This window comes from Rhipicephalus sanguineus, chromosome 2 (assembly GCF_013339695.2).
Source record: "Rhipicephalus sanguineus isolate Rsan-2018 chromosome 2, BIME_Rsan_1.4, whole genome shotgun sequence".
Classification (NCBI taxonomy): domain Eukaryota; kingdom Metazoa; phylum Arthropoda; class Arachnida; order Ixodida; family Ixodidae; genus Rhipicephalus; species Rhipicephalus sanguineus.
In genome coordinates this window covers 175,764,904-175,791,749 of record NC_051177.1, presented here as the reverse complement: position 1 = coordinate 175,791,749, position 26,846 = coordinate 175,764,904, and the positions used below count along the sequence as shown (strand labels likewise).

Below are 26,846 nucleotides of genomic sequence, written 5' to 3'. Positions count from 1 at the left end.
CGGCTCTTTCGAACGGGACCAAGATGGCCGCGATCAGAGACGTAGAATGGCAGCTGCGCGTCCTGCAAGAAAGCCCATTTTTGCGCGTCCATCGAGAAATATTCGCGTCACATGCATGATATAAAACGCTACTGCGGCTAAAATATCAATCCAGGACGCGTGAAAATTTGCCAGATTATGCATCAGTCACTGCAAAATCCGAAAATAACATTTTCAAAAAAACGATTTTTTCGCGATTTTTCGGTTTCTAAGACCCGTGTCCCCCCTTAAGCCTACTGCACGCTTTTAATAGGCGACAACCTGAACGCGCTAGGCCACCGATCGCTGCCGCCTCGATGTGCGGGGCCGTGTTCAAGCGCGCGCCGCTTTGTACAAACGAAAGCAGCTCGCTGTTGCGGAGTTGAGCGTTGCTGGTCGCGGGCGACGACAAATCTCTTTGCATTGACACTATCACGCTAAACACACGCGTACCGTACAGCAAGCGTAGCGTTGTTGTAACCATACTGCACGCTTTTATTGGGCGACCACCCAAACGCGCTTCTGTATGCTGCCAGCACCGCTAGAGCGTCGCAGAGTGCGCATCGCGTGCAGGAAGTTCGTCATTGCCGCGTTAACTGAACGAGCTACTCACCGCATCTGTGCACGGTCTGGAGCTAAGTGGGTACGAAGAACACTCCCACGACAAATGCGCGCGTGCAGTGCAGCTAGTAAGCGGCCTGGCAGTGACGGCGTGAGCCGAGGCCACACGCTGCACGCAACTAGCCAGGAGACGATCGGCTCCACGCAGCCGTACCGCGTTTCACTGAAACTGTGTCAGTTTTCATTCATGGTACAGACGCACACACATATAGACGACACTGTCCGTTCCGTCGCTATGTCGGTCACTGCGTATACCGGACCCTGTAATAGTTCCGAAATTCGCGTCCGCTACCGCGCGCTATCGGCACTACCGGACGGTCGTGCGAGAGTGCCAGAATCTTTTCTCCACTTTAGCAAAAACAAAGAAAAGGCTTTGCAGTGGGTAGTGTAGGCAATATTTGCTGTGGCACTGTATATATTTCTTTGCTGGGGGCGATGGCGTACGCGAGGAAATGCAAATTTTTACGTGGTGGTTGATGCGTACTACCGTTTAGTGCGTAGTTATGTGGCGTTCCCGGCAGGTACGCATTAACGAGGTTCCACTGTACTAATGCATACTGTTTCTGTTTTACGCATAATGTACTAAACTGTTACCATCAAATCTCTTACGACTTGATGTCATCTGACGACAAGTGGGCCTGACCGTGCCTGTAAAACTACAAACTAACGACTGTTTATACGAGTACACACACCTTCAGTGTACATGGCTCACCAGACATGTAGAACGCAAAGGGCCACCCTCCGGCCACCGACATGGAGGACAGGTGACCAAAAAGCAGAGTGGCCACCACAATGCCCATGTACCGGCCACAGAACACCAGCGCCACAAAAGTCGACCGCTCACGTCGGGGGGCCCAGCGTGCCACCAGGGCAACTGATGATGGCATACTCAGGCCCTGAACAAAAGAGGTTCGGAAGTAAATGCAATCAATGACTAAGACATTCTTTCAATAAGGGAGGGCAGATGCAGATTAACCTTGGCGCATAATTTGGAATTGTTATATAAATGTCATTGGCATAATGTATTTGAAAGAACGACACAGAAACCTACACACAGCAAGCTTGCTATCACGGGCATTTAACATGTTCTAACAGCTGCTTTCCTTAGTGCACCGGAAGAACAAAATGGCAATAGGGCGAGTATTAAATCAGACCCACCTGCTGCAGTAGCTTAGCAGCTAAAGCAATGTGTTGCTAAGCCTATGGACACGGGTTTGAATCCTGGCTACGGCAGCTGCATTTCGATAAAGGCAAAATGCAATAACAGCCATGTAGTGCTTGGACTTAGATGCACATTAACCCTTTGATGGTTTACACCGTGCATGTACAGGGTCGACCACATCTAAGCTGAACACCTCATTAGTATTCAAACCGGTAAAACTAGAACGTTTCTTATACTTCACGAGTGCAATGCCCGTTATAGAACGTCTAATCATGGTGTCGACAAACAGAGTAATGATTTTCCGAATTATGTATTAAACAACAGCTTCAATGAGGTCTTGAATACTAATGAGGTGTTCAGCTTAGATGTGGTCGACCCTGTATGTTTAAAATGCGCGTCTTTTTTGATCATTTCTCTTGCTTGGCATGTGCTGCCACACTTCGGGAATACGTGGAATTTTTTTCTAGCACCGATGCCTCTCCGTTCCTTCTTTATGCTCTACTACAGCAGTGTGCTGGCTAGTTTTGGTTTCGTCTTTCAGCAGGTTCCCACTTACTGCGCCCGCAAAACTGATGGCTTTCTGGTTTAGAACATTTCAAAAGGTGCCGGATTCGTTACTATCTTATTTGTTGCTCCCCGGTAAGCAATTACGCCCGTTTCTGTGCAGGCGTTAATTGAGACAAACGATGTCGCTCTGGTTGCGTTTCCTGTTACGGGGACTGGCAATGACTGCTTCCGTTTCGTTGGCGATAAGACGAATGATTATTATAGGTTTCAGACTTTCCGGACACACTCACAACTACACAATTTTCTTCAGTGCGCTCACTCATGCAGTTTGCTCGCACTACGGAAGTGGGCGCCGGTTTCTCAGCTGCAAAAGTTAGTCTAGCGGTGATTCCTCTGAATCGCCACTTGACTGGCGAATCAGTATCTGAGTCGGTAAATGTCAGCCCATGATACGAGGCGTTACTTACGAGTTAAGATTCAGATGATGATGAGCGAGCGACATCTCAAAAGCGTGCGCGGCGAGACGATGCTGACTGGGTAAAAAGTGGCTTTTCTCCCTCCGTGTTACCACTTGACGTCACATCGTGCAGTTATTTTTGTATGTCTATAAACTATACAGGCGTTTATTGCAATGCATAATTTTTTAACAACAGTCGTATAGGGTTTTTTTTAATAATTTATCTTGCTGTTACTCATGAAAAAATCATGTGCATGCAACAACACAAAAGATTTTTTGTCACTTTACGGTTACCTAAAAATTTTTTGGACAATTTCTTTTTTCTTAAGGGGGCACACTGGTTTTAGAGATGAAAAATCATGGAAAAAATCAATTTTCTGAATATAGTATTTTTGTAACACAGAGGCATTACTGCAAGTGCTGACCAAGTTTCTTACATCTTGGATTGATATTTCAGCCCCAAAAGCAATTTATATCACCAAAGCAAGCTATATTTCGAATGAGAAAAAGCATAAAAATTGGGCTTTTATATCGATATGCTGCTTTTGAATGACGTGTGCTGCAGCAGTAGGCATGCAGGTTATGTCTCTGGTGTAGACTAATCATCTAACAAAAATATTTCAATATCTTCTCTTACATGTGGTTCAAAATGAGCTTTATCTGTTTTCTTGCATTTTTTCAAAACAAGCTTTTACTCACCCTGCTTGTTTGTTGCAACAATCGCTAAAGCTCTAGGATAGCTACAGCTGTAACATTTTTTGCTGTATGAAGCTAAATGCATAAAGCTTGAAATGCTGCAAGCAAATTCCTTCTTTTCTTCTTCTATAATTTTTTAAACTGCCTGTGTTCTTGATCGTTAGTAGCTGTACTGTAAATGCTAAATTTCAGTGGGCTACTAAATTGTTAATTGTTGTTGAATTTGAAAACTGCTTGCAGCAGTTCGATTCTTATTCATTCTGCTTTCCACTCATGCATTAAACATAACTTTCTGCCCACTTTATTATCTATTTTCTCACCAAATAGTAGTAATTAATATTTAATTATCTCAATAATTAATTGAGTCAAAGAAACAATTACTGCACTTTTAAAATCAGCACAAAGAAATACATATATATCTGTGCTTTTTGATTGAATCTGGTCAGAAAATGAATAAGATAGCCCCAGGTACCATGTCCCCCCCTCAAATAGATTCGTCTGAATAATTTAATTCGGCAATAAAAAAAAATACACATTTCTGGGACGCATTTCGCGAAAAAAATCGACCCTCAAAAAGGGTTAAAGAACCGCAGGTGGTCAAAATTAATGAGGAATACCTTACCTTGATGTGTGTCTTTATCATACAGTCGATCCCGGATATATCGGACTCGGATATATTGAATTATTGGCTATATGTAACAGCTGAGAAATCCCCTTGAATTTCCCATGCAAAAGTCTGGGGCTGGTGCTCACATACATAGAACTCCCGCACAGCAAAATATCCGCTATATCGAACGCTTCGCCACGCCGAAGCCCAGAAAGTGCATTTTTCCTAAAAATATTGATCATTTTTCGGTCACGTTCTAACAAGTTCCGAACCCTTGTCGCGCGCAGGTGACGAAAAGGCGGTATTATACCATTGTGCTGATCTAGTTCGCTGCGTAGCGCTTGTCACTGCACCGGTACATTTGATGCGCGAACCGCAGGTTTTAACGGGCAGGCAAGTGTTTTTCAGAATGAGAATGCGAAGTGACTCGGCAGCCGCGTGGTAATGTTTGCATTCCCATCCTTGTTTGTTCGCGCACGATGGCATGCGGGCCCGAAAAGCATGGCCTTTGAGATCTGCAATCTCGTAACGTATTTTTTCTGTTTTCGGTTTTAAAACGCACATCTCAGAGGCTACGCTTTTTTTTCGTATTTCTCGCAAAAGCAACGGCTGCCTTCTACAAAGCCAGAAGTGTCATCGCTATCACCAACATGTTGACAGTGGAGAAATGTTTCTTTGGGCAGGGTTGTCAGTGCCTTTAGCGGCGTGTGGACTTGTGTACTTCTCGTTTCGTTCTTAATAAATCGTCATTCGGAAGTCGAGCTAAACATTGTCCCGCTCGTAGCGATAAAAATGATGACCGGTGCCTGGAGCGACGTCAAGTAAAGTGCAGTCCTGCACCGTTTCCTTGCGGGCCTTGGTGCCAGGTGACGACTTTGGTTGCGTCATGACCGCTGACTACAGCGTACGGTGCATCAGTGAATTTTGAGAGATATCGGACGGGAGCACAGCGAGCGACTCCATTGGTGCAGATAACGACGTAGCTGTTTCTGACTGCATCGATGCCGAGATCATAGCTGACGTTGCCGGTGCTGCGGAAATGGACCCGTGCGGTTTGAAGATGCCAATGCTGCCGCTGGCACCGCCAAACCCTTTACAGAGTTTGCATCGGCGTTCAGCGTCGATCACTGCTGTTGTGGCCGAAGGTGCTGAATTTGCTTATTTGAAAAGCTTCAATGATACTGACGATAACTTGATGAATTCACGGCGCACAACAAGGAAGACAAGTTTGCCGACTATTTTCCTGCGAAATAAAGTGCGGTAACTTGCAAAAGAAGTTGTCACCGTGTTCTTGAGCAGATGTGAGCGAATCATCATGTTCGCGCTTTTTACGATTTCCGAAAACTGTGTCGAGGCCTGCAGTGCTTTAATTTAAGCCTTAAATACGCATATTTTGTATTTCAAATTCTCGATACACCGAACTATTTCGCGGTCCCCTTCGAGTTCGATATATCCGGGATCGACTGTATTATGAACAAATGAAGGAGAATGGTTCAAGGGCTACTTTTTTCGTTAGGTGCAACCTATTGAAACAGAGAGAAGCGGCATTAGCTAACATTCCCAAAATTACATGTACAGAAATACCTGAAATGCGCATGGGGGAATGACCCCCATTGTAGCTGAATTGGTAGAGCATCGGACGTGTTATCCCAAGGTTGTAGGCTCAGTCCCTACAACGGGAAATTGTTTTTCTGTGAATTTTAATTTCTTTCCTTTCATATCATATCTAATACACTCCAGGTGAAAACAACAAATGATGTCGCCTATTCCTTCCCTTGTCTTCACTGTCTATTGGCCTCATTCAGTTGTGTCATAATCATATAGTAGCTTCGACATGAAAAACCAGAGGTTACCAGTTTTAAATTAAATACAGTGACCGACCGCTTATTCGGACTAGGTGGGAACTGCCGAAAAGACCGAATAATCGAGAGTCAGAAAAAAGGATTCACCAGAAAAAAAGTATCTTCACTGGCCCAGTGGCCGCAAAAACTTATCAATGTGCGTCTGCCCACATGCACGCTTACGTGTGACCAAGTCTGCCAGTATTCCAGCCAGCATTTGGACATTGCTGTAGGTTGACAATAGCCCTGTTACGGCCTACGCTAAATGCTCATTTGATGACTGTAATGTGGGCGGCACATCATCATCAGAGTCACTGTCCACCTGCGCCGGTTCAAGGACCTGACGGACGATCTCGTCATCTGAGACGAGGTTTATTGGCGATGCGTTCCTGTGGTGACGCTTTGAACAAACACAGCGAGTCGGGGCAGAGCACCATCCAGAAAGATGCCAGCGACCAGCAGCGCGCGGCGAGCGTTCGCGATACTGCTGACCGGCGGCGCGTCTTCTTCACAATTCGCCCCCGCCGAAAAAGAGCCATCCTGGCGACCTAGGAGTCTGGAGGCAGAGGGCTGTGGTATGGCTTGCGACGTGCCACATGGACGAGGTCACGTCCACGCCGGCGCTTGTCGTCAGATGGGGAAACTGGCTCAATGATAAAATTCACCGGGGATGTTTGCTCCAAAACACGGTAAGGCCCTTCGTACTTTGGGACGAGTTTTGAGGAAAGCCCAGGAGTTTGGTAGGGAACAGCCAGCCATACAAGAGATCCAGAGGAATAGCTGGGACTTCGAAGTGAGTTGGCGTTGTTTTCCTTCTGGCGCTGTTGTTCTTGGGATGTAAAGGTGCGCGCGAGTTGGCGGCACTCTTCGGCTTGTCGGGCAGTGTCGGACAGGTGGGCATTCGGAAGCGTCCGGACGATATGGTAGGAGAGTGTCGATGGTGTGCGAAGGTTCGCGGCCATACAGGAGGAAGAAAGGTGAGAATCCCGTGGTAGACTGTGTCGCGGTGTTGTATGCGAACGTTATGAATGGAAGAATGCGGTCCCAGTTACCATGATCAGATGTCACGTACATCGCGAGCATGTCACCGAGGGTGCGGTTGAATCGTTCGGTGAGCCCGTTAGTCTGCGGATGGTATGCCCTGGTCCGTTGATGAACAACGTGGCATTCGGAAAGCAGAGCTTCGACGACTTCCGAGAGGAAGGCTCGACCTCTGTCACTAAGGAGTTCCCGAGGTGCGCCATGTCGAAGGATGAATCGGCGTAGGACGAAAGACGCTATGTCCTGCGCTGTGGCACTTGGCAGCGCAGCAGTTTCAACGTAGCGTGTCAAATGGTCCACAGCGACTATGATGCACCGATTGCCATCCGGTGTCATTGGAAGTGGGCCGTAGAGATCTATGCCGACGCGGTCGAAGGGGTTGGCAGGGCACGGAAGTGGCTGCAAGGCTCCAGACGCGTGTGAAGGCGGTGATTTGCGACGCTGAGAGTCAGGGCAGCACTGAACAAATTTTCGTACAAAGTTGTACATGCCGCGCCAGCAGTAGCGATGGCGAATACGTTCATAGGTTTTGAAAACTCCGGCATGGCCACATTGTGGACCGTCGTGGAAGGCAGCACATATTTGTGATCTTAAGCTGCGGGGAATGACCAAGAGCCATTTACGGCCTGCGGGAGCGTAGTTCCGTCGGTGTAGCAGCCGATCACGAATGGCGAAATGGGCAGCTTGGCGTCGGAGAGATCGGGATGCAGGAGTGGTCAATGCTCCAGAAAGATAGCCGAAAAGAGAAGCGATCCATGGGTCACGGCGTTGTTCAGTAGAAACGGAGTCAATGTCGAGAGATGTGACTGAGTGTGTGCAGTTCGTTGCGCAGGCCGAGTCTGGAGGTAGAGGCGAACGAGACAAGGCGTCCGCGTCAGAGTGCTTGCGTCCGCTGCGATAGATGACGTGAATATCGTACTCCTGAATTCGGAGTGCCCAACGGGCTAGTCGGCCAGACGGATCTTTCAACGTGGCGAGCCAACAAAGGGCATGGTGATCCGTTACCAGGTCGAACGGGCGACCGTACAAATACGGGCGGAACTTGGTAAGCGCCCATACTAGAGCTAAGCACTCCTTTTCAGTGACGCTGTAATTGGTCTCTGCTTTTGTCAGCGTGCGACTCGCATAGGCGACGACGCATTCGGAGTAGCCGGGCTTACGTTGGCGAAGGATGGGAGGAGAGGTGAGCAGACGACCGAGCGTAGCAATCGCGACGTCGCACTCAGGAGACCAGGAGGAGAGGTCTGTGTCACCGTGTAGGAGCTGGGTCAACGGCGACATGATGGACGCAAAATTTCGGACGAAGCGCCGGAAGTAGGAGCACAGTCCGACAAAACTTCGAAGCTCTTTAATGGTAACAGGCTTCGGGAACTCGGCGACGGCACGAAGTTTCGCAGGGTCGGGTAGAACACCGTGCTTAGATACTATGTGGCCTAAGATGGTCAGCTCTCGTGCGGCGAAGCAGCACTTCTTGAGGTTGAGTTGCAGTCCAGCGTTGGTTAAACACGTCAAAACCTGTCTGAGCCGATGTAGATAGGTAGCGAAATCGGGAGAGAAAACGACAATATCGTCGAGGTAGCATAAACACATAGACCACTTGAGGCCACGCAATGTGTTGTCCATGAGTCGTTCAAACGTGGCAGGTGCGTTACAAAGGATGATCTCGTCATCTGAGACGAGGTTTATTGGCGATGCGTTCCTGTGGTGACGCTTTGAACAAACACAGCGAGTCGGGGCAGAGCACCGTCCAGAAAGATGCCAGCGACCAGCAGCGCGCGGCGAGCGTTCGCGATACTGCTGACCGGCGGCGCGTCTTCTTCTTCACACATCGTCCAGCTCTGCAAAAACTCCCGAGCAACTTCGGATTGAGGACCACTGCCTTACACCTGGCAAATAATCACTGCTTTTAAGTGCGAATGCACTTTATAAGCGACCCTGAATCCGCCGTCCCATAGCAACGGCGCGAGGAGCGGAGAGGAGCGTCTGTAGCAACGGCGCAGCGACGTCACGCCCCACGTGACTGCGCGCGCTCCGCCCTCCGCTCCGTGGCTGCGCGCGCCCCGCGCATTGCCTGTGGTGATGAAGGCCGGCGGCGAGACGCCGAACGAAAGCGTGCGAAGCGAGCCGAGCACCCCGAAGCCGATCTGGCGCGGGGACGCGCGATGCGTGAGCGAGCGTGGGCCCTCGAATTCGATCGGCCGGACGCGCGCTTCAAGCGAGACTTCCTGGACCGCAGCTTCGGATATAGCTGCGCGGTGTGCGATCGACTGTGGTTCGACAACAACCTGAGCCCCATCTCGGGCATGCGCAACGCCGCCAACAAGTTGAACGCGTTGCGGGTTCTTTGGAACGAGTTCGGAAGACAGATCATCATCATCAGTAAAAGTGCTTTGCACTTAAAACGGCCAGACCTCCGTGGGTCGGCTGGCGCGTGCTCTCTCGCTGCCATCTCCTTCGCTCGGCTCTGCAGTTTAGTCGCGCGCGCCCCCTTATAGCATCACCCCGTGCTTCGCACTTCCTCATACTCCCCTTCGGGGAAATGCGGGTTTTTTTTCGCCATCGTCAGTGCCTTGTAGTTGCTGCATTTTTTCATTAGCCCCGATGGTGCAGGTGGCGTCGGAGCCATCTCAGCAGATCAGGCCTTGCACGACAAGCAAAAAGAGAGCGACACGAAGTGGGAGACACAGATCAGGCCTAGCCGCATAAACATCTGACAATGCAAACCCTCAAACGACAAACAAGAACAACGTTGGACTGGTTGGTGCTGCAGTGCTCGAGTTGTTGTTCTTTGTCCGTGTCACACTCGTACGCGCTGTCGTTCACTTTAGACTTCAAATGCCGCACCCAGCTAACTCCGAGCTTGGCTTGGCCTGCGGTTTAGCCGTGGTAGCCATTCAGTGGATATTTACTGGCTAAAGCCAAAAGGTAGCCATTACATGTAGCCAACAAACATAGCCTTCGAGATCGGCAATTGTAATTCACGCGTGGATTTTTACACTGGCACGACCTCCAACCATAGACAGTGCAACCTTTCAGTCTGGCAACCTAGCAAAAAATATTGCTAACATCGCTGACAGCTTGTCACAGTGGTTGACGTTGCACTCCACCAGCCAGCCGGAGTCCGAAAAATCGAACAGCGCACTGTGGAGTGTCCGAATTTTCGGTTGTGAGTTTACATTACTTCAATGGGGCGAGTGGTGGTGCTGCGAAGGGGTCCGAATAAACGAGCTTGTCCAAATTTTCAGCATCCAAATAGACGGTCGGCGACCGTAGATCAGACTTGCTTGAACTGTGCACTTCTTCTGCACAGAGTTGAACATTTCTTTTTAGTTTCTGAATAAATGCTGCTGGGAAAACGAGGAAGTGGCCGTGTCTGAGCAAGCAAACCGTGGTGCAACATGACTACATACTCACATGCACGAATCCCAGGATTATCCGGTGTGCAACCAGGGGCGCAACGCCCAGCGTGGCTATCCACGGTGTTGCTGATGTCAGTGCTGATGAAGTAAGCAGCCCTGCCAGCAGGGTCCACTTGGCACTGAAGCGCTCCGCCAGTCGACCGCCAAGAACCTGATCAAGTGAAACCTCGTTACTATGAACACCAGATTAAAGGGACACTAAAGAGAAACAATGAATTGGTTTAGATTGATAAAGTGTGCTCGGAGAACTCTTGTGTAGTTTATTTCACCACAATAGGTTTATTATTAGAGGAGAAAACGAAGTTCAAAGTTTCATTTTTAAGTTTCGCGCCGAACTTTGTAATTCGTGACGTAAAGGACTTCAAAGAGCATTTAACGCATTTTGGCGCCACTGGCTCGATGAAATTTCCACAAACTCGTTATGTCAAGTCTCTGGCCCCCTGAGAGGACAATGTACTTCGATTTAACCGATTAGGAACTACATAGGCCCAAGCAGGCGCTGTCAAAAATATGTGACGTCACGGCAAATGGTGCGGGAATTCCAAGGTGGCGTCGCCACCTGTATTTTTTTTTTGCGCGTTTTCTCGCTTATTAAGCGTCTTCACGCAGAAAGCGTGGAGTTTTTGGTATCGTGGAAGACTACTTTACTAATGCGAGAAAAATCGTTTTGCTCTTTAGTGTCCCTTTAATGAACATTCCTTATATCCTGCGCTGACTGCTTATACGGTATTTTCTTGCAGCAAACCCACAATAACTATGCAGATAATTTAGAGCTAAAGTCAGGGTGTGGGTTTCACGTGAATTTTGGTGCACAAGTTGCATTCTGGGCATTTTTTCACGGTAACGCAAGAAAGGCACACCCCTTTTTTTTACTATTTTTGCAGAGGCATAGAACTTCCATTGGAACAAAGCCCGAGTCCCTGCTCATAGTGTAATCACACCCATATTACTAACAGTAAAAGACAAACCCAAAAACTGATCTGATGTCTGCAGTTCTTTATATTCTGAAACATAGAATAAGCATCATGCTATGCTCTGTAGGTTTAGAAAACTGTTTCCATTCAAAATGATATTAATGGTGGGAAAGCCCGTTTTCATATTGCTTGCTGTTGCCCTGCTTACAAATGCACTGATCACTACGATTCTACAGTAGTGTTAACAAGCTCGCAAAACTGAGACACAGAGCTGCGTGCCAGCCACAGCACAATGGGAATCACCGTATCGCTAAGTGAAGATCACCCCACGCAATATAGTCTTTATTCAAACAGAATAGAGTGAATCCAACATCACCAAAGAAGTGATCAACCCATAATATAACCTTCGGAATGATAGTGGCCCTGGCTTATTTCATGAATTGCTTACTTGGTGCATATATATATATTTTTTTTATGAACACAGAATTCTGTAATCCGTTTGTATTGACAACGCCAGTTAAGAGAGCTGTGTAATCTTACCTGGGGCATGATTACCCCGTAGAAGTATGCACCCAGGATGACACCCTGCACTGAAGGTGACCAAGAGAATGAAGGTGCTCCTGTTTCCTCCTCTAAGGACACTGCAGGTGTGGTTGTGATGAGGGCATTGTCCTATGTACAAAATTTGAACAATGAAAATTATTTTAGCTGTCATGGACTAGTATACGGGGTGTTTTTTTCAGCTGCACTGAACTTTTAGAACTATGTGTATCATATTGGCGGTATTGTTGGCATTTGAGAGTCCAATTATTGATACATAATGTGCAATTAACTAGGTTTTGTTTTTACTTCTTAACAATTGCTCTTGGGTGGCTGAAGCAAATGAGTAGTTTGGCAACACTTTAATGATCTAGCTCAGCACAGAAATCCTCAATCGAAACATTCTTGTAGGGCATATTTCACATATGGAAGCTCTCAGAAAGGGAAACTGACACCTTTTCTATGTTACATTACCTTTCAGTGAGCCTTTCCTTTCTTTCTTTTTCTCTTTTTTTTCTTTTATTATTTTTTTTTTCGCTCGTTACCACCTTTTACGCTGTAGCACGTGTAGGGTGGCCAGGACACCCTCAAGCTGATTGTATCAGCTTTTTTTTCCCCTGGTCTCCGACAACATTGTATTGTAAATAAATAAATAAATAAATAAATAAATAAATAAATAAATAAAATGCTATATATCTGTTTCCATAGCTCATATAAGAGCTTTTTTATTGAAAGTTTCTTTGCTCAGCTATATAATTTCGACAGCTCCAAACTACTTATTTGCTCTAGTCACCTGTGAACAATAATTAACGAGATAATTATCAAATTATCGTTAATTACACGACTGCACAAATTTCTCCGTGCTGTGAGGCTACCAACCTGGCGACTGAAATGCGAACAATATTGTCACCATGAAAAACAGGCCCATTTTCAACAACTGGATGCACCGAAAAAAAAAAAAAAACGAATGCCCAGTGTATTTATCAGATTTCTTCTGTTTTGTTTTCATTTGTTGAACTGGAGCAACATTATGTAAGGTAGAATCACTAAAAGCAGCAACTTAGGGAGCTGTGCATGGCCTAATCCTACTGCAAACACTTGACAGAGCAGTAATCTCTCCTTCCCGATTGACGAGGCACTTGTTAGAAGGACTTATCTGCTGTTACAACACGGCATTCTCAGTGTACTCGCATGGCAAAAGATGTTTACAGCAAGAAGCTCACGTGCAAAATGCACATTACACAACAGAGAAACAGGTGAAACGAATAGAAAAAGCATGAATGTCAGCATGTTATATCAGTTGGCTCATATTAAGATTTCTTGAACTGAGACAAGGATAATGAAGTACAACATGACTCAAGCCAGCGCTCTTCATTTTTGAAGGGATACTATAAGTATAGGCCTGTACGCAATGATACATGGCAAAACTTGTAGCACACCAAGAAGGACAGGGACGAAGAAAGGGAAGACAGGAAGAAAGCACATAGTCTTGTATTTACTTTCTTAGTCCGTGCCCTTCTTAGTGAGCTACAAGTTAAACCACGACTTCATTTTTGTCGTTACAAAATGCACTTTTGCACAATAATGCCACTGTATCAAACTCAAACGGCCTCTAGAAAGCTGACAGGCTCAAAGGACACTGGCAAACAGAAAAATGTAACGGTAATCTGCTTATCAATAGCAGCGTAGTTCTTGGTTCATTTTTTTTCACCACATTGGTACATTCGTAACAAAGCAGAAATGTACCATTTTTGGAGAGGATAGCGGGGTAAAAGCTGCAATATCTGCAGCTTGACTAGCCCTGCCACCCCCATGGCACAAAGGCAGCAAGATGTGGTACACAAACAATTTTAGTCGTAGGCAACATATGAAGTCTCAATGCAACATCCAGAAACAAAAAACACTCAGCATATTAAATTTACATCACAAAAAAAAACATTCAAAGACATGACATCTAAAGTTAAATTTTTAAGCATTACACATAAATTGTCATCTTGTTAATTTGAATTTGTTTAGTATATTGGGTAGTACTGTACTGTACTACTGGACTGTAATACTGAAGTAGTTGTGATCCAGTTTGTACGCCGTTGTGGAGTGTTCCAGTGAATAGTGTGTCTTAATAATTATAATAACTGTTGGGGTTTTACGTCCCCAAAACTACGATACGATAATGAAAGACACCGTAGTGGGGGGATCCAGAAATTTCGACCGCCTAGGGTTCTCTAGCGTGCACCTAAATCTAAATGTTCTTTGCATTTCGCCCCCATTGAAATGTTGCCACCATGGCCAGGAATCGAACTCACGCCCTTGAGCTTAGCAAACAGTGTGTCTTGTTGAACGTGTAAAGGGATTTAGAGTTAAGTTTGTTAATCTACATACGTGGTGGCTGTTTTGGATTAGTTCTGATCTAAATGTTGTTAAGAGACAGTATTCGTAGAAAGTTTCAATGATTAAAATCTTAAACCTTGCAAATGATTCGGGTGTACGTACATTGCATTGTATGTACTAGTGATATGTGAATATTCGACTTTTAGAATATTTTTCGAATAGTATTTGCTATTCGATTCGATTTGCACCGGAATTTTACTATTCGAAATATTCTAACTTCCGGCAAATAAATATAACGATGAAACATCGCCGTGCAGCGTGCTCGGTCTTGCGTTGTGGGGCGCCGACGTGCGAAACTGCCAGCCGCTTCCACCGGTACACCAAGCGGTCGCTGCGTGACGAGCTTGGTCGGGGCACCCACTGCCGATGCGGAAAACGCCAATCCACGTTTCTGAGGAGCCAGCAGGCGATGTGGTTCGTTGCTTGCGACGAAGCACATTGAGGCTTCTTCGCTTTCGCATGTCCGCTAGCCCGATGTCCTTGCTCGCAAAGTTCGGATTCGCCTCGTACACCAGTGCCCGTGAGTGGAGTTAGACCTAGCCACGACTTCAAGCAGTAAGCTCGGTCGCGATGTGCGTGGCCGTGATGCCCAATGTTACAAAGTAGGTCATGCTCGATGGCAAGTACAAAGAGTCAAGAACGAGGTCCGAAGTACTGATAAGCAGAACCTCTAACCGCGAGTCCCATGAGTCATATACAGTTCATTCTGAAATGCGTGTCTGCGATGCTTGCAACGAGCGCAGCGCACTATAGAAATCTGATGATTGAGCTTCCGCTTGCAGCTGCCAAGCTAATGTGTAATTACATTCAAAATGATCGTCGACCTCTGAACACAGAACGACTGTGAACACGTCACTAAGTAGAGCAATTTTCGACAGCCGTGACCCCGCGACGCGCAAGCAGCAGACGACGCTCTCCCGGAGCAAGGATCGGACCAATGGCGAGGCATGCTGGAGCAACATGGCGGTCGCGGCCAATCGGAGACCTCATAACGAGCTTCAAACATTTATTTGCTTTTTGTATGCTTATTTTTGAATGGAGGACATAGCTGCAGCGGGAAACTTGAAGATGGAGAAATGCTCTTTCCAATGGGCCTGAGATGGCGGCCTCCAGCTGCGCTGTTGCAGAGCTATAATAGTATTTTAAATGCTGTTTCTTTTCTTGCGAATTCCGCAATAACAATCACCACCTTGGCAGGCGCAACAAATTTTTTACCGCACTTCTATGTAGTTTTCAGCGAAGATATTTTGGAATGAGAAAAGGGGCTAGAAATTGAATGTGTGATTTTCAAAAAATCAATTTTTAAAAAAATTTTCTCGATATAAAAACCGCATCCTCACTTAAGAATAAATCCGTTCTTTGAGTGTGATTGCGAATTGTAATTCTCTCCAGTTATAACACACCGATTCAGTGTTTGCATAAAAGTCTGTTGTAACAGTACTCGGATTTTACATATTCCCTTTACAACAGACCAAGATCCTCTTCACTGTAAAGGCCTGTTGTAATGGGGTTATACTGTATGCGCTCCGTCGTGATTTTGCGATGGCAATGTCACACCATCTGCCACTGGCAGTCGGCTGTTGCTAATGCCGCAAACATGGTCTCGGTTTCGTACTCGATTGACTCGTTTCACGAAACGTGCTTTCCGAATAATGTCTTAGTGTCGCAAAATCAGTGCGATGTAAAATTCATCAGTATCACTCGAAAAACGGCGAAATATCAAATCATCCAAGCTCGTGGCAATACTGCACGTTACGTCACCTGCGTCATTACGCGGCAGCTAGCAGCACAGTTTCATTTTCACGAAGCACACAGCGCGCTGCCACCAGGTGTACTGGTTGCCATGCAACAGGAATTGTTTTCTTTTTGGCCATGTTTTGCACTAAATTTTAACGCAAAAGTATTACGTGGCCAGGTTTGCAAAAGCGCGCACTCTTCCGGCATCCGCAAAAGCCGTGCGCGGAAAACACGCGACCTCTCTCATCGGCACTGACGCTGGTGCCAACGTGTAAAGTGTTGCCGACCCCACTTTGGCTGTACCAAATCATGTAAATAAGCAAAGATTGGCCTCTGCATTTTCTCATTCTTTATAAGACATATAGGAAACTCGACTTAGCAGCACCCCTCCATTGCTTCATCAACCTAGCCAAAAGAAATACTTTCATGTTCCTATCTCATAGTAATATGCTTGGGATCCTCTGCAACTTCTTTTCCTGTAATTTCACTTCAAAGTATTGGAAAAAATATTCGAGAAATATTCGAAAATTATTCGATTTGTACTCAAACTTTATTATTCGAACTCGCTTCGCACCCTAGATCTTGCTATTCGCACAGCTCTAGTATATACCTGAAAGGGAACATAAGTGGAAGGTGTGATGCTTGCTTCAATACAGCCTTTTCAATGTCACATGCAAGTTATCCATGACCATCTGTTTATGTGGAACACATAGCGACAAGCATCACAAGGAGTTCTGAGTGTCAAAGCTAGTAGTGTGGAGGTCACTGCGGAGGTGGCCATCACGCTCAAACTGGCTTCTACCCGTGCCTGCCATGTGGTCAGCATTCCTAGGCTGCCACCCACAACCACTCCCAAGGGACGCATCTTGCCTGAAGTGAGAAAAAGCCTAAATAACATATGCAGCCCTACGATGGTTGAAACACAAAAGGCACTTGGGTAAGTTCTCTCGGCAACACGGCTGCTCATACCATGGCTCGAGGGATTACTCGGCAAGCCAATGAGCTCACACAGCTGGAGTTGAGGAGTGACCACATGTATCACATAAGGAAACCTCTATCATTACAGGTTGGAGAGGGCTCAGTAACACCCACTCATCATTAACAAAGTAGCAAGCAACTGGTGTGGGGCCTCCTTCAAAGATGTTCCTGAACTGGGTAGCTCTTAGTCCCTGCTACCCAGACCAATACTGACCCAACTGTAAATCAAGCAATAAAATGGTGGATCTGCCTCACGCACTGTGCCCCTGCCCGCTGGGCTGCCCCTCCGCTTGCTCCAAATAAAGTTATTCCTCCCCAGAATGCATGAGTTGTGAAGTTTCACCAGGGTCTTAAATTTCACCATTTTTCATTTAAATGCTGAGCTAATTCACGTACAGATAACGAAGTTGAATGTCGGGCCATGCTGGTTTTTATTTGTCACTGAAAATCAGTGCTACAGGCGCAACAGTAAAGAAACATGCATTCGCAATGAGAACTCAAAAAAGTGGTTTGAAGCGTGCTAGTTGGCTGTGCACTACTATCTTATTTCCTTTTTTGTTTCTCTTTACCTGCTTTCTACCTGCTTTGCCTACGGCCCTGCACAGATTGAACAGGTCACAAAAGAATGAAAGCTTCCATAGCAACAATTTAGGAAATTGTCAGTGTAAATTGTAACTACAGAAATACAAGTTTAATTATTTAGAACAGCAGTGTCTTCGATATGCAGAGCTCCTTCATTTTCCTGATTCAACCTGTCATTCATTCCCTATGATACACATCATTATGTTCAATGTCATATTCGTGACAACACACGAAACACCTGCTAAGCATGTGTACCCATATATGAGTAATGCACAATATGAGGAAGTCCTAATGAGTGGTACTATGTGAGCACCTGTCGCACAAAACTGAAAATATATTCACTCACTGTGTATGCAAATCATACTAACGCTGCTCAAACAGAAGACAACTAATGCTGGTCATTCATAATTGCAATGCTCAAAGCACAAGCTTTTTCTAGCATCCAATTAAAAAAAGTCCCAATTTGACCTTACAACAAAGGCTTTAATTAGGTGAAACAATTACACTTGGTCCAGCTTTTATATCCTTCATTCCTAATGCATGAGGTGAACTCATCGACTCCAACTACTGCTGTACCATATTCACAGGTCTACACCACAGCCACGAGATTTCAAGAAAATGAATCACAATAAAGTCATTATAATTCAATACAGTAGAATCACATTAAACGAAATCTCAAGGGACAGAGAATACGATTCACTCACTTCAGTTACCTCACTGGTGTTCGTCGCAGCAGAGCCAGAGACGTTGTTGAACTGTCCCACTACTGTGTGATTGTCACGCTGGAACCAGGAATCACTGGGTACAAGGACGTCAACTTCGTCTGTTGCTGGCACCTGCTTTGTCATGGCCAAAATTGCAATGCCCAGGTCGAATTTGTGTGTTGAGAGGATAGTGTTGCCAACGAAGAGCAGGGACAGCAGCAAGTAACGCCCCGGCACACGACCTGTTGATGACAGAGACATGTGCAGATATGTTGTCGCAGAAATGTCCATGAAAGAAAGAGTTTCTAGAACGCTACTCTACAGAGAAAAATAGCAGCCTTGATAAATATACTTGTAGGGGTTTTACGTCTCAAAACTAAGATATGATTATAAGGGATGGCACAGTGGAGGTCTCCGGAAATTTCTACCCCCTGGGTTTCCTTAACGTGCACCTAAGTACACGGGCCTCAAGCATTTTGCCTCCTTCGACATGGGGCCGCCACAGCCAGGATTCGATCCTGTGACCTTCGGGTCAGCATTCAAGCACCATAACCACTAGACCACTGCGACAGGGTTAAATAGTAGGAGCCTCATTAGTGCTGGTTAATGCTACTGATCATTACAAAGACACTGCAGTGGGGAGCAAACAAAGTGTGGGTACAACGGAAGGTACAATAAGAAATAATGCAAACCCAATGGTACAGGACAATGACAGAAGGAGCCAAATCCAGAATGGCATTTCCAACCAGCTAATGGAAACCTAAGCATGAGTGTAATTTCATCAGGAATAAGTCTAAATATGAATATGCTGCATAACAACTATGTTTTACACAAATGCATGCTGTGTGAAAGTGTAAGATTTGTGATTGAAACATTTTGTGCACCAAGTTTGGAATGCAAGATTTTAATCACTAGAGGAACGAAATGTCTCGTGGTTGTGCATGTGGTGCACGTTTTCGATTGTTCTTCCCGGTCACATCAGATGCTTATCCTCTAAAGGCAACACGCACTTTACACAGCTCCTAAGCTTGCGCAACCCCGGAAACAAAATAGTTCATCTAATAACTTACAAGTCCATAATTTGTGCAATCCCACCATTTAAGTGCACTGCTATTTCTAACTGCCCACATAATTAACTAGCCTCATGTGAACGCGTGTGCTCATTTGAGAGTTGTCTAAAGACTTACATTTGCTTCAATGCAACCATGTTATTATTACTTCAATCTGTATTAATTTACCATTTTATACTTCTAGTGCAGTGTTTCTCAGCCATGAATTTTTGGGGACCCTTGTGGACCGGTGGAATAGATGAGGGGCCCCTTACAGTGAGGGGGGTCACAACACAGCATGCAGCATGAAGTACGCGGCTTTTATTTAAATGGGTATCCGCGGACCCCCCTGGGCTCCACGGAACCCCCTTTGAGAACCACTGTTCTAGTGAAGTGCTTCTTTGCTGCTCGTGAAGATGTAACGATGGGCTTGGTAAACCATCGGTGAATGTACTTCTGCTAAGTAATCTACTGCAATTTGCTCAGTATATTCCTTGCCTGTGTTCTCAAACAAGAGGTCTGGCAGGCAGTGTATTAAGAGCTGTTCACACAAATTGCAATAAATGTAAAAACACCATGAAATCACAATCCATATATTTAAATTAAAAGAGTATCGTATATGCAGCCAACACTGGAAGAACACTCTGTAAGCAGGCAGCATACGTGCTTACTAAAGAGAGGCTATCACGAAAGACACAATTTTAAATCACATGCTTGAACAAAAAAGTGATGCATTTTAGCCATAGTCAGCATCCAAGAAATAAATTTACCGTCTTAACATGGAAAGTAAAAAGAACACCACATGCTTGTGACTAATGGTCAAGCAACAATACAATGACAAAAAAAAAGGAGCCTTCCATCAATGTCATTTCCTGAAAACTGTAACATAACAGAACTGCAATTTTTTAGACTAAACACTGCGATGGAATTGCAGGCAGCACTTCATGTATTTCAAAGCTGTGCTCTACAAAAAGATCCTATTTCTAAAGTTGATCTCACTAAACATATGTGAAAATGGAAGAATGAAGTGCTGCATAGCAGCCTAGATTGATAGTGCACTAGCAGGTAACTGCAACCCAAATATGTACACTTATGAAACAAACCCATGTCATAACTTGTACTGATTGCAGGCAGCAATGACAGTTTTATATAAAAATGTGGTTAGCCCAGGTGCATTTCTTTCACTTAATGTTAACTAGAATATTGGCTACCCCTGTTTTTTTCTCTGAGCCATTCTACTATCTTCTGATTTTTTAGTGTTACGCTTATCACTTTCCATTCAATTGCACGCGGCACAATCCTTAACTTTATCTCGAGCTTCTGTGTTATCATCGTAAAAAACAGAGAGCCATTTATTAGAACAGAAAGGCTAGGAAGTTGGAGTGAATCACAGTTCCGACATGTAACTAAGCATCGAGAAGGTCAAATAAAAAAAAAGAAGAAAAAGGAATGTTTTGACGATGAAGGCAAAAATTTAGTGAATAAACTTGAGCAGCAATGAATCTTCAGTGCCTTAAATCGCGACCACTTTCTTGCAAAAGTTTGACGAGAGCCTTGAAAATGCCATGCCAATGAAAAGAGGCTCACTGTGTCTTCAATGAGAACCTTTTTCGGATGGACGTTGTTTGATGAACTTGGATAAGTGTTGGGCCAATGTCCTTTCATTGCAAAGCAGTGACAGGTGCTCAAGGACATGTCCTGTATATTCGAATATATAGTCGAACACCTCTAGAACAACATTATAGATATAATAAAGGCTCCCTTACATCCTGGCTATACAGCAACCCTTACTTTGCATGACATTTATAACGAAAGGTTGTAATGTCATGAACATGTCACTGAAAAAGCATTTTACTGTATTGCACTAGTAAGTGCAGCATGGTCTGTCTCACACAGTTCATAAGTTGTAAGTAGTGGCACAGAGTTTCACAAAAAAGCTTCCTAAAAAGAAAGAGGCAAGTACAAAATGAGGACTGTACCTTTTTTTTCTTTTGCTTTAACTTTTAATCACAGCTACAGAAGCAGTAAAGCGGTTAGTTACCTCCTATATAAATTGGTCAATCATTCTCATTGGATGTCAACTGCTGGGACAAAATAAAGTTGTGTCCAGATAAGAACAAACATGAGGTCCCGGTCAACATTCCAGATTTTGATGAAATTTACTGTAGGCCTAGGCATAAGACCTAGAACAATGGTTGTGAAAAAAGAATTTTGTTTGCCTGAAAAAAAAAAAACTTAAATTTTGGCTGCAAAAACACTTTTTTGCCAATTTCGCGATTTCTGAATTTTGAGTGCACCTAGGAAAAAAATGGTGCGCTTCTTGGTCACAATATTTATTCCCTTCAAAGAACAAGTGAAAAACAATCTTATGAATATTATGAGTATTATTTTTCGTACCTGTCTTCGTACTGTCACTTTTGACGAAAAAAAAATCACAAACATGGCAAATAGCGTAAAATACCCGCATTTTCAGAATTTATTGCTGGAAACAAGTTAAACTGAGGATAATAAAAATCGGCACATATTAACTTTGATATTTGCTATCTCTTTTAAAATAATTTTCGTGGTTTCATCACGCTCAGTTTCACTCCATAATTGTGCTAAAACATAAGTGGTTTACCAAAAACGCCGAAGTTTGAAAATAATTTTCTCAAAAAGGCCATTTTTATTTATTTTTTAAAATCTCGCTGATTGAAGTCAATGACGTCATCTACCATCCTGCGTAAAAAAAAAGCTGCTTCATTTTGGTTGCTGACAAGTTATAACGCACCACATGTGGCCAAGTCATCCTAGCGGCTGCATCGTTATGCGCTGAAAATCAGATATAAGTTGTTCAAGATAATTGAACGCCATGTTGAACGCGACATAATCACAAAGCAGCAGCTCCACAACAACAAATGTGCAGCCAGGTGTTATGGTTCAGCAAACTTTGTCCCGAGATCAGTAGCTTTACAAACCAGCAGCAGTGGCCGTTTGATTCTGCAGGCACTCACAGTACATGAGTGCCGCTTTGACTGTGGACGAGCTCCTCTTGCGTGCCAAACTATGCCCATAGGATGAATGAAATAAGGAATGCATCACTGTTAAAGGTAAAGGCTGTTAAGTGCCAACAAAAGCCATATTATACAATGAAAACTCTACCAGCAATTTTGCAGTGAGCGCATACAGTATTGCACTCGTGTTGCTTCCTCTCTTCTGATGGCCTAAAGATAACTACATTAACTCTATCAGCAACATATGACACAAAAGCAGGCCACTGTCATCTAAAGAAAGCTTTCATACATGCTTACGATAGTCATACAACTCAAACTGCAGTTGTTCCCTATCTTGTGCCAGAACACTTGTGTCAGACGGCTGTGAACAGAAGTATGTCCAAGTTGTTTGCTTTATTAAAGCATCGCTTTTACAATACTGTATTCTTGTGTGTCCACAGATACAATACCCAACACAAGCCGCGCATTTATCACGATATTTTGCGGCTTCGGGCATGACAGCAAGGAAAACAGCGCATGCGCGCTGTATTGAAGGCGCTCACTGCGATATTGCCGGCAGAGTTTTCGTTGTATAATATGGCTTTTGTTGGCACTTAACTGCCTCTACACAGTGATGCATTCCTTCTCTCGTTCATCCTCTGAGTGTAGTTTGGTGCAAGCGGAGCTCATCCGTAGTCGAAGCGGCACTCATGTAATGTGAACGCCTGCAGCATCGAGCGGCCGCTGCTGTGGGTTTGTAAAGCAGCTGATCTCAAGACAAAGCTTGCTGAACTATGACACCTGGCTGCGCATTTGTTGTTGTGGAGCTGCTGCTTTGTGATTATGTCGCGTTCAATTATTTTGAACAACTTGCGTGCAATTTTCAGCACATAAAAACGGTGCAGCCACTAGGCCGACTTGGCCACATGTGACGCATTATAACTTGTTAGCTACCGAAATAATGGAATGTTTTTTTAGTCTACAGTAAATTTCATCACAATCTGGAATGGTGACCGGGCCCTCGTGTTCGGTCTTATCTGGACACACCCTCTAGTAGCAACCTCAGATTATCCTTGTCTTGCAAGAGCCAATGTTGCTTCATTCCTGCATACCTGGTCAAACTTCTGAAGGGCGGCGACAGCAAAATTGAATTTCGGTTACATTAATTATCAATAAGGTCATTCATTTTCAGGCTCTGAGTTTCTTAAAATTTTGAGGGTAAAAGATGGGTGTTATTTTTCAAGCGGTAAACTGTGCAAAGTCATAGCTTTCATTTTCTAGCAACCCGAAGGTCGAGATTTTTCAAAAAAAGAACTTCACTAATGAAGAACGGAAGCATTTCATGGCCCCCTTTTGCATATAAATATTTTATTTAAAGAAGTGCAATCATTCGGAAGAGCCACACATAAAAAAGGAACACATCTCACAAATCATGCGATGAACATGGCCATACAAATTCGTTCACAGGAAACCCCATAAATAAAAACAACCAACACAGATTCGCTTGGCAATCACTTGTTTACTTTGTTATCTGCATGTTAGCATAGAAAAAATAAAGGCAGCAATTGTAGTGGAGATGAGTATGCCCCACAACAGATGTGATGTTTTTTTTTATCTTGCATGCCCTGACTAATTTGCATTATCATCTGCACTTTGAGCACTTCTGAGTCAATCCTATCGTGTCTTTAAATGTAGGTTATTTGTGGAAATGTCCTCAGTTGTGGCAGAAATCATTTGCAATGCACATGTAGATGTTAGCGCTATGTGTGCCTCCAACGAATCGATGCCATTTAAACATGTGCGACATCCAAGAAAGGCATTGCAACATGCAACTGCTGCAGATGCAAATGCAGCTACTGAAGGAATGATGCACTTTTGTTCACTAGATGTTGGCAGGCACTGAATAAATTGCAGATCCCTATTACTACTTAAATGTTAAGTGAAAGAAAAAGCCTGTATCGTACTCGTATATGATTAACGACCTTAATTTGATATATCTTGACCGCTTGTTCACACAAGAGGAGCAATGTTCATTGGTTTTGTAACGTCTGTATTTATTGTTACCCTTAACAGAAGTATAACATTTCAAGAGAAATCTGCTTAATCTAACCACATTTTTTATAAAGCCTGTTTATGGTGCAAAAATCTTTATTGTTCAGAGTTCTGCTACACACAACCACCTTACTGAAAGCAGCATTAGGATTCATGGGATGTTCAACACTCTGCGTTTTGCCAGAGATTATTCAGAAACAGACTTTCCTCTTTTGTAATGCAAGCTGCCAACTTGCGCCTTTTTTAATCTCTGATCTTAATGAATTAAATTCTAAGGTTTTTGCATGCCAAGACCACTATACAATTTTGACGCATGTCTTCGTGGGGGACTCCGAAACAATTTTGACCGCTTGAGTTTCTTTAATGTGCACTAGGCTAAATTTAAGCACAATGGGCGATACTGCGTTTCGCCTCTGCTGAAATGTGACAGCGATGAATGAGGATCGAACCAGCGTCCTTTCCGTACAACACCTTAGCCACTAAAGTACCATGGCGTTCTTTTTATAGAGAAAGTCGAGATGTCTAATTAGCAACAACTAAACAGTGATCGAAGTGCACTAATTACAAGGACCCCATAGACAATGATAAGGCTGTGCTTTTGTTGCAGAGTAGCATAATCATCACATCTCACTATCTTCAAGTTTGCTTGACAAAGCCTGCCAGCACCTTTCAACAACATTACATAGCCACATTTGATTACAGGCCAGCAGAATTCGTGATTAAAGGAAGTGGAAAAAGCATACTTTAGGGGTAGTACCGTGCTTGACAATACAAGCGACACATGTGATACCGAATCACACTCACAAAAGGTTGTGCACTACACAGCCACCAACCTCCAACTATTTGATACGGCATTCACCGTTAATACCTACGCTTTCATGTCTCAAGCAAGAGCACAACTGGTTCTCAGGTTTCATAATAAAAATATGCTAAGTTGTCAACAGTTTCTTCCCTTATCTGTGAAACGATTAAGCACACAAACTGATAACTATTCTCTTGACGTTCTCACAGTTGTATATGTGGAAGAAGCATTACCAGGCTAGTAGCAGGTCAATGCATTGTCTTGGTGCCTAAAGAAACTTATTCCTGCATTGTTATGTACCTCAGCGTGTGTACTGTAGCCGAAATATACAAGACAAAAGTTTGTTATGTGCACCATATGCATGGTGCAACAAAACTTCACACCCTTCCAGAGTCCCAGCAACGAACCACTGTTATGGCATACATAGTGGAATCATTCAGTCTGCATACAGCTGTGCAACAAAGATTTCCACTGCCACGCGGTGCTTGTGTGAATCATAAACTGCAATAAAGAACTGCCAGAAATACGCTATTGTCGTCACGCAGTAGTATAATATAGGAAGTGGCACATAGCCTAGCTTCTTGCCAAAGCGGCGTATTTACAGCGGGTCTGAAAAGTAGTCGCACAGTAACGTTGACGGAGTGATGACCATTTATGACATTGCGTATCTCGGCTAAGGTTGTGCTATGCAGCTTTACAACAGTGGTAACCTAGCAAGAGTGTGCTGCGATAGCCATATCAGGGTTTCCCAAGCTTCGTAAAGTAATAAATTGCGACACACGAAGATTGACACACAAAGGAAGCATGGCACAAGCCAGCAAAAGCTGCGCATGTTGTACCACACTTCGGTAGTCGAACTTACATCACTACACATTACTTGCAACGATAAACCATGCTTTCAATACAAAGTTATACGAAAAGTTCTTTGATCATAAGCTGTTGACCAGTTTTCGAAGTTGAAGAGCAGTTCTATATTGTGTTAGCAAAAGAACATAAAGGGGACTGAAAATGAAGACTCAGATGCCACGAACAGTTGACCACAAATGAAATCAATGCATGAATTGCATAAAGCAGAAGCCCTAAACCACAGTCTCATGAAAGCGCATGTTTGCCACTCACACTCTAACATATTTAACTTCTATCTTGTCGATGCCAACAGGTGCAGTGTTAATGCAGTTACTGTTGCCTTGTTTTTTGACACTAGTTTCTCAAACATTATTAAACTATTAGGCTTTAATTTAACGTTACACACGAAACTGTACAACGTCGAAAAGCAGCCAGCAGAGACATTTCTGACATCATTCAGCAAAATTTCCTTGGCCATGTTCTACATGTGCATGGTATCTCTATATCAATAGACCACCTTCCAGCCTGATCACGTCCACACGACAGTTATATACTCCACACAAAACATAGCACTTGCCATGTAGGCCAGACAAACAGAACAATATAAGACTGAAATTTCAAAAAACTCTAATGACTCTATGAAGATCTCGAGTTTTTTTTTATTGTTCCATGTCATTCTCTGCTGATTCTCACTGTCCGTCCTTTTCTCTCGGTAACCATTATCGAAATGCCCATTTGTTCTCCATAATCAATACAAGCACATAAATGCCCTTTGTATCTGCTGTATGTACTAAAGGATTTTTTACAACTGCATTTGTTCTTCGCAATCAATACAAGTGCATTAGATACCCGAGTGTTTGTTCTTTGAATACACACAGCCTATCTATACACTTATCTGTCTTAAGTGTTACGC

General features: G+C 44.2%; 1 protein-coding gene across 1 annotated transcript in view; it reads right to left on the bottom strand.

Annotated features, from left to right (window-relative positions):
- Positions 1 to 18,473, bottom strand: part of LOC119383872 (sodium-dependent phosphate transport protein 3) — a 70,936-nt gene extending 52,463 nt beyond the window's left edge. Inside the window, exons 1-4 of the mRNA XM_037652148.2 lie at positions 18,213 to 18,473; positions 11,824 to 11,955; positions 10,365 to 10,520; positions 1,352 to 1,535 (exon numbers count right to left, since the gene is read on the bottom strand). Coding sequence (XP_037508076.2) covers positions 1,352 to 1,535; positions 10,365 to 10,520; positions 11,824 to 11,955; positions 18,213 to 18,473 — 733 coding nt within the window. The remainder of the gene's footprint in view (positions 1 to 1,351; positions 1,536 to 10,364; positions 10,521 to 11,823; positions 11,956 to 18,212) is intronic.
- Between the last annotated feature and the right edge of the window lie 8,373 nt (positions 18,474 to 26,846).